Source organism: Aulonocara stuartgranti (assembly GCF_965226115.1).
Source record: "Aulonocara stuartgranti genome assembly, chromosome: 3".
NCBI classification, from domain to species: Eukaryota; Metazoa; Chordata; class Actinopteri; order Cichliformes; family Cichlidae; genus Aulonocara; species Aulonocara stuartgranti.
Window position 1 is genome coordinate 42722168 of NC_138941.1, and position 15784 is coordinate 42737951.

General features: G+C 38.9%; 1 protein-coding gene across 1 annotated transcript; it reads left to right on the forward strand.

The window, feature by feature from the left end:
* The first annotated feature begins 7204 nt into the window (after nucleotides 1-7204).
* LOC309702784 (uncharacterized protein) lies at nucleotides 7205-13571 on the forward strand. The gene is made up of 10 exons (XM_082527411.1): nucleotides 7205-7372; nucleotides 8432-8698; nucleotides 9487-9765; nucleotides 11737-11856; nucleotides 11993-12008; nucleotides 12088-12179; nucleotides 12559-12621; nucleotides 12709-12768; nucleotides 13092-13154; nucleotides 13303-13571. Exons 1-10 carry the CDS (start codon nucleotides 7246-7248, stop codon nucleotides 13425-13427), a joined length of 1212 nt encoding a protein of 403 aa, XP_082383537.1. The 5' UTR covers nucleotides 7205-7245; the 3' UTR covers nucleotides 13428-13571.
* Nucleotides 13572-15784: the final 2213 nt, after the last annotated feature.

Below are 15784 nucleotides of genomic sequence, written 5' to 3' on the forward strand. Positions count from 1 at the left end.
CTAACTGTATCTGGGCTAATCCCTAAAGTCCCTAACTCAATTGAACAGTATCCAAAAAAGCGCATAACACCGTATCTGACGGTGAAGTGGTGAAACCACTTAGTTGTTCTGGAGTGCCCCAGGCTCCACAGTAAACCAACTGACTATCCCTCAAAGAGGACGGGCATTGAGCGTCCCCAACCCCGGCAAGCGTTACCTCTGAGCAATGCGCTTCTTAGCGGACTCTAACCGCCGTTCTATAATAATTTATAACAATATGAAACAACAGTCAACACCCTAAAACAAGAGTCTGACTAAGGCAAGTGCCACCTAGAGGTCAATGGAGCCAACCCTCACTTATAATCACACAGGACCACACTTATAACCAATTTGGACTTTAACCAACAACATGACCAATTCCCTAACAAACTACTTGAGCCTTTATCTCAATGCCTTGGGACTCGAACCCAGCATTTCTTTCATTTCCTTGGGACTCTAACCCAGCATTTCATACTTTTTCAACTTCATTAAAGACTCTTAGCCGACTTTAACTGCATAACACACGCGGATCCTCATCACAATCAAAACAGACCCTCTACCAGTAATTTCAGTGAGTAGACTTTAATTTAGTCATATCCAATTTGGCACACTTTGGAAATAATTCAACAGGTAGTGCCTTACCTTTAGATAAGCCGGCTTATGCCCACTCACATCAGACCACTGGCTCGTGCCTGTCCGTTCGACAACCTCGGACCGTCCAAACTTTTAAATTCCACCCCAATACCACAGGACGAGCCACCAAAATGTTAAGGTTCAAAATATCGGGGATGGAAACAAGAGAAAAACCACAATAACAACACTGGTCCGGTCGGGTTGAGTCAAACGATGATTTTTAATGATCACACACGTGGGAGATGGACACTGATGCAGACAGCCTCAAAATCTCAAAATGGTGGAGCATTGCTCAAACTTTTATAGCCTCTGGTGCCTCCACCTTATCATACAAAGCATAAACATTCACATGCTCTCTCTCACACAGCGCCTAAGCTACGACCTTGGCTCCCCGTTTATCTGCTCCTGCTGAGATGGGGCAGAAAACTCTAGTATATTCTGTTCTCTTCTAATCAGACAAATAAGGCGATGACTTTCTGCAAACAGTATTTCTTATAACTCAGCAGTATAATGCATCATAAAACAATATCATTCATTCACAATAAATCAACAGTTTAATATAATGCACATCAGTTTAACTAATGCAATAGTTATCAGCTTCTTCTAATTCAGGAGAATAATGCAAACTAAAACTACATAATAATTCACAATCTTTAATTAGGGGTATAACATGGCATAAAATAATATTAGAATCTAACAATATATTTATTGATATTTACTCTCCTTTATTCATACATCTGTGTGCTTGAGGTTTGGAAATATTTATTAAAATTATAAATAGCCTTTGAAATAATGTAAGACAAATGTTTGATAATACTTACAGTTTATGACAAAGATGATGATGATGATGATGATGATGATGATGATTATTATTATTATTCTTTTTTTTATTTGAATAATATTTAAATAAAATAAAGGTTTTTCACATTTAAAACAATTCTTGGACTTGTGTTCTCCTCATTTCCTCTTTAACCCTCAGTCAGCTCACATATGTGTAATGAAACTTACTGTCTGTCTGTTATTGGTCAGTTTAGTCTGTGTGTTAAAGGCCTTTTCATAAAAATCTTGTCAGATCTTGTTAAGTTGTTATTTCTGTGTAAAAGGAAGGAAGCAGAGAGAAGTTTTAAAACCTCTTTGTTTCCTTCACAGCTCTTTGGTATCTGCTGTGCTGCTGCTTCACTCTCTCTCTTTACAGAAAGTTGTAGAAGTTTTCAGACGTGTCACTGCTGGATGTGAGGATGGGAGCCACTTTGCTCTGTGAGCTGGGCCTATTCTGTGAGTACATCACTGACTTCTATTGTTTGATTCATACTGATCCATAAACATGTTTTAGTAAGAAGAACAGAGTATCAGTCATTTGTACCATTGCAGGTCATGTGATCAGAGGACTCTCATGTTTGTTACCAACGTGGTTGTTTGTAGACTGGATTAGATTTTAGTGCACTGACTCAGATCAGAGTGGAGCTGCTTTAGTTTATCTAAGAAAGGTTTGTTTCTCCATCAGTGATAATTTGATGCTTTTGACATCCTAATATAAAATGTAATCAATCATAGTAGACACTGATTAAATGGTAAAAAAAAAAAAATGGCCTGTATTTATATAGCGCTTTACTAGTCCCTAAGGACCCCAAAGCGCTTTACATATCCAGTCATCCACCCATTCACGCACACATTCACACACTGGTGATGGCAAGCTACATTGTAGCCACAGCCACCCTGGGGCGCACTGACAGAGGCGAGGCTGCCGGACACTGGCGCCACCGGGCCCTCTGACCACCACCAGTAGGCAACGGGTGAAGTGTCTTGCCCAAGGACACAACGACCGAGACTGTCCAAGCCGGGGCTCGAACCGGCAACCTTCCGATTACAAGGCGAACTCCCAACTCTTGAGCCACGATCGCCCCATTAAACATATAACGGCAGTGATTAAAGCCAGTGCTAGATTTAAACAGCCTTTTAACATGTTACATTTCAAATCTAACATCAACAAAACACTCACATGATTTGAGTGTCTTTAGTTTGATAATGTCTGAAGTTTCTGTCTTTATTGTAGTGCTCTGTACGCTCGTCTGCAGTGGACACGCTCAAGGTGACTGAACAGTTTTCACTTTTTCTATTTCTTCCTTTTTATTTAGCAAAGATTATTCTCAACCTGTATGACTCTACATAAATAAAGTATTAATAATCAATCAACATTCTGCCTTGAGCATAAAGTGTTTCAGATTGTCTGTTGTCTGATTGTCTGTTTGTGTTGGATTCTAGGTGCTGTGCTAACTATTGAACCCAGCTCGTCCAGTTATTTCATTGGAGAGTTTGTTACCTTCAAGTGTGACATGAATGAAGGAGAAGACACTGACTGGTATTACACAATCAAGAAGGATGGTCGAGAGTATGCCCCCAACAGGGAGAACAAAGACTGCACATTAGAAATTATCTCAACAGGCCACAGTGGTGAATATCAGTGCTCTGGTAGCAGGAAGGGGTCACATTATATAAAGAACAGTAATACTGTCTTTATAACTGTATTAGGTAAGTCCTCAGTGATTAATGCTGTGATGATTCCTGATAAAATACTCATCTGAATTATAAAAAAATATGTGTTTAATAAATGTTTCATTGAAAGTATTGTATTTCTTATGTGTTGGAACTTTAACAAAGATCCTTGCATTTTACCTAACTTTGTTCACAGTACACACTGCAACCAAAATACTCAGACAATATGTCATTACAGCATGTACATGTTTTACTGTATAACAAGAATAACTGTGGATGAAACTTAATTTAAATAATGAAAAAAAAGAAACATCAAAAGATCCATATAATTTAAGGTGACGATGTTTCTGTTGTCTAAATGTGTGTGTGTGTGTGTGTGTGTGTGTGTGTGTGTGTGTGTGTGTGTGTGTGTGTGTGTGTGTGTTTCCTTGAACTGCATTAGTTTACATTCAGTGTGACTTCTTCAGGCCTGAGATTGAACAAACATTCATACTGTGCTTATTTAGAGATCTACAACCTGAATTACTGCAGCTCTGTCACCATGTTGAGACAGAAATCAGAAAAATGTAAAGTGACTTAAACTGTAGGAAAAAAAAATATATAATGAAGACATTTGTAGATTTTATTGGGGGGGGGGGGGGGGGATTTAAAAAAATGATTTTTTTTAACCTTTTATACATTTATATTGTATCAGGTGTGCATTTTGTTCTCTTCTTTTTCATAACAGCAGATAGACCCAGGGCCACACTGACAGCAGGAACAACAATCATACCAGTAGGGGGCAGTGTGACTCTGACCTGCTCTGTGCAGAGCTCTGATGGATGGAAATATGAGTGGTTCAGACGAACCCAAACAACCTCTGAAGGTAAAATCAGAGATCAACAAAACAGAGATATCAGAGTATCTCAAGGAGGAATCTACAGCTGCAGAGGAACAAGAGGAAACCCAGTTTACTACACTGATAGAAGTGATGATGTCACCATTGAGAAAACCTGTGAGTTCAGTCATTTAGTTTGAAATATACATTCACTCATGATTATCAAACATACAATGTGAAGTTTTCTGTGTTGATTTCATGTTTGTTGTGTGATCTCCATTTGACAAATGTCATAATGGTCAGCACAGGATGAATTCAATGGTCTACAAAGCATGTTACATTGTTAGTCAGACAAAGAGCTGCAGCTGATAGTAGCCTCATTGTAGACAGTTTGTCACCACTTTGTGTCACGAACTTTCAGCTGGTATAGAGACGCCAATGCTGACCTGCTGCTCCATCACCTGAGGACAATAATGACACAAACAGGATAAAATATAGTTCTTCAAACTCCCTCAACAAATGAAAGCAAATATGAAACTTCTTTAAAAAAATATAAAAGTAATTCAATCATCTCATCAAATACTGGCGTAGATTAAAATTAATCTGAAGCACACACACACGAGTGGGTTTGATAGAAAGGTTTTTGATTTTATTTCTATTGAACTCATTGATTTGCATGTTAACCTCAAAGTGATTTTATGAAAGCAAATCAAACTCATTCCAACTTCTTCCTGAAAAAGTCTCATTTGTACAGAAAACGACTTTGTGGAGAAAAGTGTGTTTATGTTCATTCTTTAAAAATAAGTTTCTGTCTGTGATTCAGCTGTTTTACACTCACTTTATTTGAAAACCAAACAAAACAAACAAACAAACAAACAAACACAGGTAAACAACAGAAGCTCAGATGTCCCAGTTTTACTGCTGGGCTCAGATCACTAACAGTTAACAGTTCACCCATCTCTGCATAATTAAAAGAATTAAAACAAATAATGTGTTATAATTTTAAAAATTGTACAAATACATGAAAGTGATGAACATCAGCTTAACATTTTGTTTTGCTGTTGTAGTAGCTGTGTACAACATTTAAAATGAAATGTTAAATGATAGAAAATAACTTCCAGTCAGCTTTTGTGTGTGAACTTGATTTTTTCAAATAACTTTTTAATAATATTTGTAGTAAGACGACTTTAAAAACACACACATACTTCTCTTTCAAACACTCTCCTCCCACTCCGATAGAAAGTAAAGAAGTTGTTCACGGCACTGTAACTATTAAAGCAGTAATGAAAAGAAAACAGAGATGAGGCATTCAAACTATTTTTGATTTGAAAAAAAAAAAAAAAAACTTTTCTAGGCAGTCGAAGTCTCACATGCAGAAAAATTACACGTTGTTTTCTAAATTGGTCGATGTTTAACACATAATCAGTGCTGTAAGAAATTTCTTCCTTAGACAACCAACAATTTAAAGATGAACTTTTTCTGTATCTTATACAGCAAGTAAACCCAGAGCCACACTGACAGCACACAGTTCAATCATACCAGCAGGGGGCAGTGTGACACTGAGCTGCTCTGTGGAGGGCTCTGCTGGCTGGAAGTTTGACTGGTTCAGACGTGATTCAGAGTTTTCTGGAGCTCAGAAAATAGGAGCTGGAACATCAGAGCACACGATCAGTATTTCAGAAGGAGGCATCTATTACTGCAGAGGAGGGAGAGGAGATCCAGTTTTCTCCACAGAGGACAGTGCTGCAGTTACAATTCAGAAACAAGGTGAGGGTGAAATTTTGTTGTGAAATACAACTGAAATTTATAAATGAATTAAAGTAACACTATAACTATGATTTTTGTTATTTGTTTTGTGGTTCTTCTTGATATATTTATTTAAATTTTTATATTTGTTTGTTGAACAGTTTGGGCTGCTGTGAATCTGCAGCACAGCTGGTCTCAGATATTCACTGGTGAGACAATCACTCTCAGATGTGAGATTCAGGGAGGTGAAGGAAAGGTGTGGAAATATGAATGGACAGCACCCAACACAAACAGCCCTCCAACATCCAGTGAATACAGGATCAGCACAGTTTCAGTGTCCCACAGTGGAGACTATAGATGTCGGGGTAGCAGTGACTATCTCTTAACAGGATGGAGTGATGCCTTCAGACTGACAGTTTCATGTGAGTTGGACCATGATTCATGCTGACATTTCATGTTTTCATGTTTACATCTGTCTTAATAGGAAAACTCCAACAATGATCCAGCTGTCTGCAGGCAGCTCAGGACAACAGTTTTTCTCACTGTGCAAACAGAAAGGAGAGACACCATGGAGGCTCTTAAAATATCAGCAGTTTAAAGAGGAATGTACAGAGATGACAGTTTGATAAGAGAATGATAAATCAGTGAAATCTTTAGTTTGTTAGACAGTCTAATGTGTCACATGCAGGTAGGGATGGGAATGGATAAGAATTTATTGATTCTCATTGGCTCCACTTTGAGAGTCGCCACCATCTCTAAGCAGAATATCAAAGACATTCATGCAGATTAGAGGCTGTGAGGTCAAATGTTTGTGCATGTTGGAGGTATTTCCCCTCTTTGTTGTGATCAGTGTTGGGATCATTACTCAAAAAAAGTAAAGCAAAAAAGCTCTTACACAAAAGCAGCACAAAAAGACCTTAAATCAGTTGTCATGGTGATTCTACAGTAGAAACATGAACAGGTAGAAACGGAGCTGCAGCCTGACTGCTCATCAGTTTGTTACCTGTTGAATTTCAGCAGCAGCTTTACTGTAAATCACAACTCATTTCTCACAGTGCTGGTCTGGGGTCAGCATTCACTCAGCTTTAACGTCACTCTGGGTTCTTGGCTAGCTTAGCGTTAGCATGCTGTGCTTTAAAGAGCCAAAGTTGTGTTAACAGGTGATTATTTGAATGCAGTTGTTTCTGTCCTAGAACAGTTTCCACTTTACCATCACTCTCATCCTGTATGCTGTAATCCGGCTCTCTACTCCCATCCCTACATGCAGGATTACTAATTACTGTTTGTGTTTGTAGATAAATTAATCAGTGAATGGTTAAAGTGTGATCAGTACTGTAGCAAGTTTATTCTTCATGATGTTTTAATGTTTTACTTATTTTGTTTCTTCAACAGCAAGTAAACCCAGAGCCACACTGACAGCACAAAGTTCAGTCATACCAGCAGGGGGCAGTGTGACACTGAGCTGCTCTGTGGAGGGCTCTGCTGGCTGGAAGTTTGACTGGTTCAGACGTGATTCAGTCTCTTCTAAAGCTCAGCTCATGAGAGGAAATGAAGCAAACAGAGTTATTAGTGTCTCACAAGGAGGTCTGTACCACTGCAGAGGAGGGAGAGGAGATCCAGTTTACTACACAGAGGACAGCAGTGACGTCACAGTTAGAGAAACTCGTGAGTTTAATTATTTTATTTCTACCATACTAAGAGGTCATTATGTAATGTGTGCTAACAACTTTATCTAATAGCTGTGAGTTTATTAACCCTTAGATGAGTTTTCTGCTCATTAAGATTACTTGGAGAGGTGGGAAAATAGAAACATTTATTCAACTTTGTTTTTGATTTAAGTCCAAAATTGTGAGATTAAGGACTCACCCTGACAGAGAATGTGCTCTCCAAAAAACATCAACAAAACAATTCAGACCTTTAAAAAATGTGTTTTAGCTACAAAACTTCAAATTGAGGAGAAAAATGAGATCTTGCAGTGAAAAGTTTCAGATTTTGTTTTAATAACAAACAACAAAACAATTGTTTCTTTGTTACAGTGTTGATGTAAACACCAGCCATACCTGCAGGTGTAAACATGAGACTGTGCTATAACAATGTAAACACTGTATATGAGAGCTGTGTTGGATCTGATTGTTCAGTGTTCAGCATGGTGATGGCTGAGGGATCAAAGCTGTTCCTTAGTTTGTTAGTTCTTGTGTTTATGGCTCTGAAATGTCTGCCTGAAGGTAGACGTTCAAACAGTGCATGACCTGGGTGAGATGGATCCTGAAGCATTTCCTTCGTGTTCCTGAGACTGCGGGAGCTGTGCAGTTCTTCAAGTGAGGGCAAAGGATGGCCGACTATCCTCTGGGTGACCTGTATAACCCTGTGGAGCTATTTCCTCTGTGCTACTGTGCAGCTGTGCTATACAGTTCTTCATGTAGCACAGTATGCTATCAAAAACCAGCTACAGGTCAGGGTGTTTGAAAATATCCCAGTGCATCCTGATGAAACAGTCCTGCCTCTGGCCTGGTTTTGACTGTCTTTGTGCTGATTGTAGCAATTTTACTAAGTGGGATGTGGCCGTGATGAAAACAGTTATCAGTGGTCAGACTGGCCCGAGGTGTGGTTTAACCCTGTAGCCTGTTTGAGGTTGATTTTTTTCACTCACGTTACTCTCATGTTTTAAACAGCTGAATTTTTATGTTTCTATTTGTGTCTAACTGGATATTTGTCTGTGAACAGTTCCCAGTAAGCCCACTGTGACCCTGCAGCCATCCTGGACTCAGATATACAGCGGTGAGACAGTCACTGTCAGATGTGAGATTCAGGGAGGTGAAGGAGCTCAGTGGACGTATGAATGGAGAGCAGCCAAGTTAAACACACCTCCAACATCCAATGAATACAGAATCATCAGAGCTACTGAGTCTGACAGTGGAGGATACAGCTGCCGGGGCAGAAGGGACTATTTCTTCTCAGAGTGGAGTGATATCATCACACTGACTGTATCATGTAAGATCTTTCATCCAGAGTATCTAAATAAGGAAAAAGCACTTCTTCTTTCTTACAGCTTTATAACTGTCTTTCATGTTGGTCAGTAAAATGTTTAATAATGGATTGGATTCATATAGCGCTTTTCTAGGCACCCAAAGCGCTTTACAAAACCACTATTCATTCACTCTCACACACTGGTGGAGGCAGCTACAGTTGTAGCCACAGCTGCCCTGGGGCAGACTGACAGAAGCGAGGCTGCCATATCGCGCCATCGGCCCCTCTGGCCAACACCAGTAGGCAAGTAGGGTAAAGTGTCTTGCCCAAGGACACAACGACCAGGACAGAGAGCCCAGGGATCGAACCGGCGACCTTCCGGTTACAGATGCGATTCCCAACCCCCTGAGCCACGGTCGCCGTTTAGTTTTTATTCCAACAACAAAAACCTGAACAGCAGCTTTTTATTCACAGTGAAGAGAACAAAACATATGAGAGTAACTTCTCTGCTGTGCAGCTCTAATACATGAAAGATGAAATGCAGAACAAATGCTGAATCTGTCTCAGCTGCTCCACCACATCCACTAAGAAACATTAAATCCACTGATTGTTCCTCATGTGTGTTTTTAACTTAGAAATGCAGCAAATTAAATATGAAAGATTAGTGTTGTGTTTGTGTGATAGTTGTACAGTTTGTTGTAGCTTCACCATTAAAGTTATGTGATATTTATTATTGACATATTTCCACCAAGTTATTTCAACTGGTTTGATTCAGTCATTGACTTTTGTTCTTTTTCTAAACTGAACTGCAGATAAACCAAAGGCCAAACTGAGAGCTGATAACACAGCTGTTCCAGTAGGGGGCAGTGTGACCCTGACCTGCTCTGTGAACCCATCATCATCATCTGGATGGAAATACTACTGGTACAGAGATGAGAAATCCTCTGAAGCCCTGACCACACAAGATGCAGTTTTCCACTCAAATGGACAAATCAGTGTCTCACAGGAAGGACTCTACAGGTGCAGAGGAGGAAGAGGAAACCCAGTTTACTACACAGAGGACAGCCAGTCAGTCAGGATTGGGAAAACTGGTGAGTTTAACATGAAGTCAGATAAATTCCTGATTAAGGAGGAAGATGAAGAACAAAAGGCATTAACATTTTTGACATTCATGTGTTTTTATTGTACTTTCTTGAACATTAACAGTCTCAATCAGACCTGTTGTGACTCTGTATCCAAACTGGTCTGAGATATACAGAGGAGAGACGATCACTGTCAGATGTGAGATCCATGGAGGAGACACTGAGTGGGATTATGAGTGGGAAACAAACAGCAGGATAAAAGCTCCAAATCAAAATGAACACAGGATTAGATCTGCTTCATCATCCAACAGTGGAAACTATCGCTGTAAGAGCAGAATGAAAAGTTCACAGCATGAAACAACAGAGTGGAGTGATTCAGTCACACTGACAGTTTCTGACAGTAAGTAGAGTCATAGTTCATTTAACCTGGAAATAGAAACAGTTTGTAAAAATGTGTTTTTATTAGTACATGTTGAGATATTTGACATGTTTAGATAGTCTCACTCTTAATGTTCATCATAAATATTTGTGAGTCAACATTTTAGTGACATTGAATTCAGAGTTAAGAGACGAAAGATTGAGAGAAAATCTTTGTTGAACAGATGAACCCCGTCCTGTCCTCACTGTGTCTCCATCATGGCTGAGTCCTGGAGCCTCAGTAACTCTGAACTGTGAGGTTGAACATCCGTCTGCAGGATGGAGCTTCTACTGGTATAAAGCTGTTCCTGATCTATCAGAGAAATCCTCCAGTTATGAGCTGCTACCTGATGGCAGTGGGACTGCACAGGACTCCTACATCATTCATGGACAGACACACACAGCAGGATATGTGTGCAGAGCTGGAAGAGGAGACCCAGAGTATCACACTGATCACAGTCAACCAAAGTTTGTCTGGTCTGCAGGTCAGTTTGAGGATTTATAATCTTCATGTTGATGATTTGAAAGTCTGTAAATCTGGCTGCATGACTATCAGGACTCCTGTGAACCACAAAGAAGTCAAACGTAGATGTTCACTGTGATATTTTGAATCCTAACATCTGTGAGCTTTGTCTCTTCACTGCATGTTGTTTCCAGATGTTCATTCAGCAGCGTCTCTCACAGTGAGTCCTGACAGAGTGCAACACTTCACCTCTGACTCTGTCTCACTGACCTGTGAGGGAAACTTCACTGAGTGGAGAGTGAGGAAGTTCTCTGAGGACGGCCGACTCTCTGACTGTAGGAGAATGACTGGATCCACATGTGACATCAACACATCAAAGTCAGATACTGCAGTGTACTGGTGTGAGTCTGGATCAGGAGAGTTCAGCAGTGCAGTCAACATCACTGTACAGAGTATGTTATTATACATTTACTTCTTGGATTTGGATGATTTAAACGTCACATGAACATTTGTCCCAGCTTTGCTGTATGTGTGTAATTTATCTGGAGAAATAGCGTTTTTTTAAATACACGAGATCAGATCTTCATGATGAAAAGCATTTGTACAATCTGTTCTTATTATTGTTTGTCAGCTTTTTCTCAAAGTGTGCAGCAGCTGATGTGACTGAAACAATTGTGTGTGATTGTGTCACAGATGATGGTAATGGTCCTATCCTGGTGAGTCCTGTTCATCCTGTGACTGAGGGAGCTTCTGTTAGTCTGAGCTGCAGTTTGAGAACACAAAAAATACTTTCCAATGTGTTTTTCTATCACAATGACAAACTTATTCAAAATGATCCCCGAGGGGAGCTGAAGATCTCTGCAGTGTCAAAGTCTGATGAAGGTTTCTACAAGTGTCAGTACTCAGGAAGAGAGTCAGCACAGAGCTGGATGTCAGTTAAAGGTGAGCAGGATCAAAATATGTGATGGATTTTTATGAGTTTGATGACTGAGAAGCAACATTAGATTTTCTGATTTAAGTCTCAAAGTCGCCTGGCTCAATTTTGTAAAATTATATATATAAATACATATAATTCATCAATGAATAATTATTGTTTCTTGTAACTGTGTCAGGAGCTGACAGCTCTTCGTCTCCTGTGTGGTTGATGGTTGGACTGGTTTGTGGAGTCTCTCTCATTATTATTCTCCTGCTCTTGTTGTATCGCTGCAGACAGTCCAAGTGTAAGCGCCTCTTCTTTTCATGCTGTATTACAGAGTTTATTTACTACACACACTTTAATTATTCACACATATACATATATTCTGATCGAACAATTTACATCACAAACATGTGTAATAACATTTGTCTCTTTCACAGGTTCCTGCTTCACCAGGTTGGTAAAATACTTTTTATTATTATTTTAAACAAACATCAGTTACTTTTGAGTTTATTGTGTTTATTTCCTGTTTCAGGTGGATCCAGTCTGAGAGTCACAGTCCGGGCTCCTCCACAAATCATGGAGTCAACCAGAATGAAACTCATGAATACAACTCTGTTCATCCTGGTCAGCACTTAAACCGATCTTTATTATCATTGTTAATATTGACTTTTCATTCAGTCTCCATTAACAGGAACATTTCTTAGGTTCAGTTTGTGCTCAGCAGCTTTTCAAAGAACATTTATCAAAATCCAGTTGGACAAACATCCAAATAACCAACTGACTACATGCACAAAAGATCAGAAACAAACAGGATTTTACAACCTGATTGTATCTTTAACTCGACTGAAAGAATCCACAAATGTTATTGTTTCATATCAGAGCAACACAAACAGTAACACCATGATGGGTTCATGCTCTGAAAATATCTGACAGTCCTGGATTTGACTTAAACACAATTAATGAAATTGAATGTGATGTGTTCACAAACATTTTTACATTTCAGGTGCAGATGAACCGCGAGACGTCACATACTCTCTTATTAAACTTCAAAACCTTAGAAAGAAGAGTGAGTACACAAAACACACAGTGTAGAAAAAAGCCTGGGAAGTTTTTAAAGTGTTTAAAATTTTCATTAATCTGATCATCTTCACAGAGAAGCATCATAAACCAGAGCAGAGTGCTGTTTACTCTGAGGTGAAGACAGGAGCTGCAGGTACAGTCACAACAGTCTCATTCAGTGTTTGTACTTGAACGTGTCATCACATCATTATATTGCAGGTAATTATAGGTCAACATGGAGTTTAGTTATTCACTTACTAATCAGTGTTTCAGCTTTACTGAATCACAGCATCCACAGATTCTGACCCAGACCTCAATCACAAAACACACACATGCAAAGCTGAAGTGTCACAGGCAACAAATGATTTCACTCTCTTTCACTGTAGTTGTAAAAAGTTTAAAGTCCATATGTATCCAAAATCTTTGTATCATATCTGTGCTGAACAAATGTGTGCTGAGCTCTGACGTCTCTTTTAGAGGACAGTCTGATGTATGCTGAGGTCAAACAGCCCAAAAAAGAAAAAGCCAAGAAAAACAAAGGTGAGCAAAGTCTGCCATCATCTCCAAGGGACAATCCATCAGCTGATTAAAATCTGTCATACTCAATTATCTTTGCATTAGTGGACACACCCAGTTTCCTCCTGGTTAATGATATTATTGTTTTCAATGATCTTCTCTTCATTCACAGGAACATCAAGTCCTGCAGCTGATGCAGCAGTTTATTCTGAAGTCACATCAGGAAGCTCTCTCAGTAATTCTGCTGCCATGCAGGCTGATTTATTCTTCACATTATTAAATGTCTTCAGCTCATAATATCTTTACATGTTGGAAATCACTTTGTCTTTTTGTGCTTGTCTTACAGGTCAGTGAGGAGAGCTGTAGCAGCAAAGCCAAGAAGAAGCTTTTTATGAAGCCACTCTTGCTCCTCTGCTGCCCAAATATCAGACATGCTCAGCTTTATGTGCAGTTACAATATTAAATCCTAATATCAGACATATTGCTCTCTTATAGCATAAATAAATGCAGGTGTACTCGTGCTCTTTATATTCAGTTTTTTATTAAAGATTTTGTAATAAACCTTGACTGTATCTAACATGTTCCAACAGCAGTGTGAAATATGTGATCTTTAGTATCTGACAGCACAACTTAAAGTCAGTGTTTGCAGTGTTTCACAAGTAAATACTGATATGGGCACCAACAAATACTTTAACTGTGTTTGTTTACATTATATAAATAAGAATTATATCATAGGCAGTGAATACATTTGAATGTATTTCATGTATATTTTTGTGTTTCTGATCATTTTTCGCATCTTTTAGTTAGAAGGTAGAAATAATTTTTTTTTACATTTGAACATTTTATCTTTGATTTTTGTTTCCTGTATGAGATTATTGACAGACTAACAAAACAAGCGGGTTGTAACTGCGTTATCATGCAAACCTGAAATAAGCAGATGTGAGTATTATTTGCAAAGCGGTCACTAACAGTTCAGAGCATGACAGCAGTCTGCATGTATCTGACACAGAGGACTGAAGTAGAACATTTACAGAGAGAAGCTCTCTGTGTGCTGCTGTCACAGGATGAAGTCAAAGGAAAAGATAACTTGTAGATGTGATAAATCTCATATGAAAGATGGAGACAGAACATCACAGAGTACTAAAGCTCTGCATCAATCATGGTCAGCACGACTCAGAGAAGTCGCAGTATTATAATTTTGCACTCCACTCCATTTACATCATTAACCCTTTACAGCCGATCGGAGCGGGCACGCTCTGTTTTGCGTAACTATTTTTAAATCCCAGTAGCACTGCAACCACGTAAGCTAGCGCAAAAATTTTTTTTGCATATGAAACCGGAGGAGTTGTACTTACATCTTATGCCATCAGCTTGTCCTAGGTCACGGTTTCCTTCCACATAAAGCTTTACAAAAACTGCATAAAAAGCGCTTGCAGCAACAAAAACATAATATTCCAGAAACACGCTTTGCCGATCCGATCAGCTGTTCATAACACTTCCTACGTTGGAATAGATGTCAGCGCGAACTTTTGCATTTCCGCCATTACCTGCCCGAAACCGGAAGTGACGTCATTTTCGCGGAAATGTAGTCTTTTTTACCATCAGGGCCTCAGGGCCTATACTGCTCTTTTTAAAAGTTATCTTTGACTTTATGACTTTCTGTGTCGTTTCTGGGATGCTTAGGACTCATATTGCACTGCTGGAAATAGTTTATTTTGATGCATATGCTGCTTTTTTGCAAATTTGCACTATAATATTTATTTTCGTTTTTCCTGCGGTATATAAAAATTGGTGTATTTCAAAAATAAAACTATGAAGACACTCAAAATAAATTTCCTGTGGTGGGAAACTATTTTGTGCAACTTTTTTGTATTTACAGTTTTGAGGGATAAGCCTCTTAAATTTCTCTAACTACAAATATATGTTAAAAAAGCAAAAACGATTTTTTTGTAGTTTCTTGCACTTTTTTGCAATTTATGTAATTACTATGCACTTAATGAATACATATTATTAAAATCTGGGCTATAATGGTTGTATTGATGTATAGCAACTTAAAATGCTCCCAAAAATGGCTCCACAGCATGTAAAAATATAATATAAGCTCTGGCGGACTTGGTTCTATGGTAGGTCTTAAAGGGTTAACTGATCTCACAAGAATTTCAGAAACATCATACCTAAAACATTCATTTAAGCTTATCATTGTACTTACATTGTACAACAGGCACATTACTGCTCTACTAGCGCAGAGACACCTCCTACTTTCTAGCAAGTGATGAGGAGAAACAAATCAGCATCTAAACACTAGTGATGCCCCACTGGGTGCCAGTGTGGTCACCAACACTCCTCCTATAGATTAGTATTTATTTATACCTGCTCTGTGCTGTGCTGAAGGAAAAGACTTTCCAACACTTCTTTCATTTCAGCTGACTTCACCTGTGTGAAAACAGAGAAACATGCACGGCATTAAATCATACTCATTTGTGTTCCAGCACATGTGGATATTAAGGGAAATAAAATGTCAGACACTTTGGCAAAATAGACACTTAAACAAGACACGGTGGGCGTGGAGATGACACTATAAACTTGAAGTAAAAGCACTAAAATTATTAAATAAATGTCAGTAAAGGTGGGACACAGAGGCAGACAGAAGCAAA

Excerpts from the sequence above, each read along its gene's own strand:
- LOC309702784 (XM_082527411.1), top strand. The coding sequence starts at position 7,246 with ATGAGAGGAAATGAAGCAAACAGAGTTATTAGTGTCTCACAAGGAGGT. Across the intron at positions 7,373-8,431 it reads CGTCACAGTTAGAGAAACTC|TTCCCAGTAAGCCCACTGTG; the intron begins GTGAGTTTAATT and ends GTCTGTGAACAG. Across the intron at positions 12,769-13,091 it reads GGTGAAGACAGGAGCTGCAG|AGGACAGTCTGATGTATGCT; the intron begins GTACAGTCACAA and ends CGTCTCTTTTAG.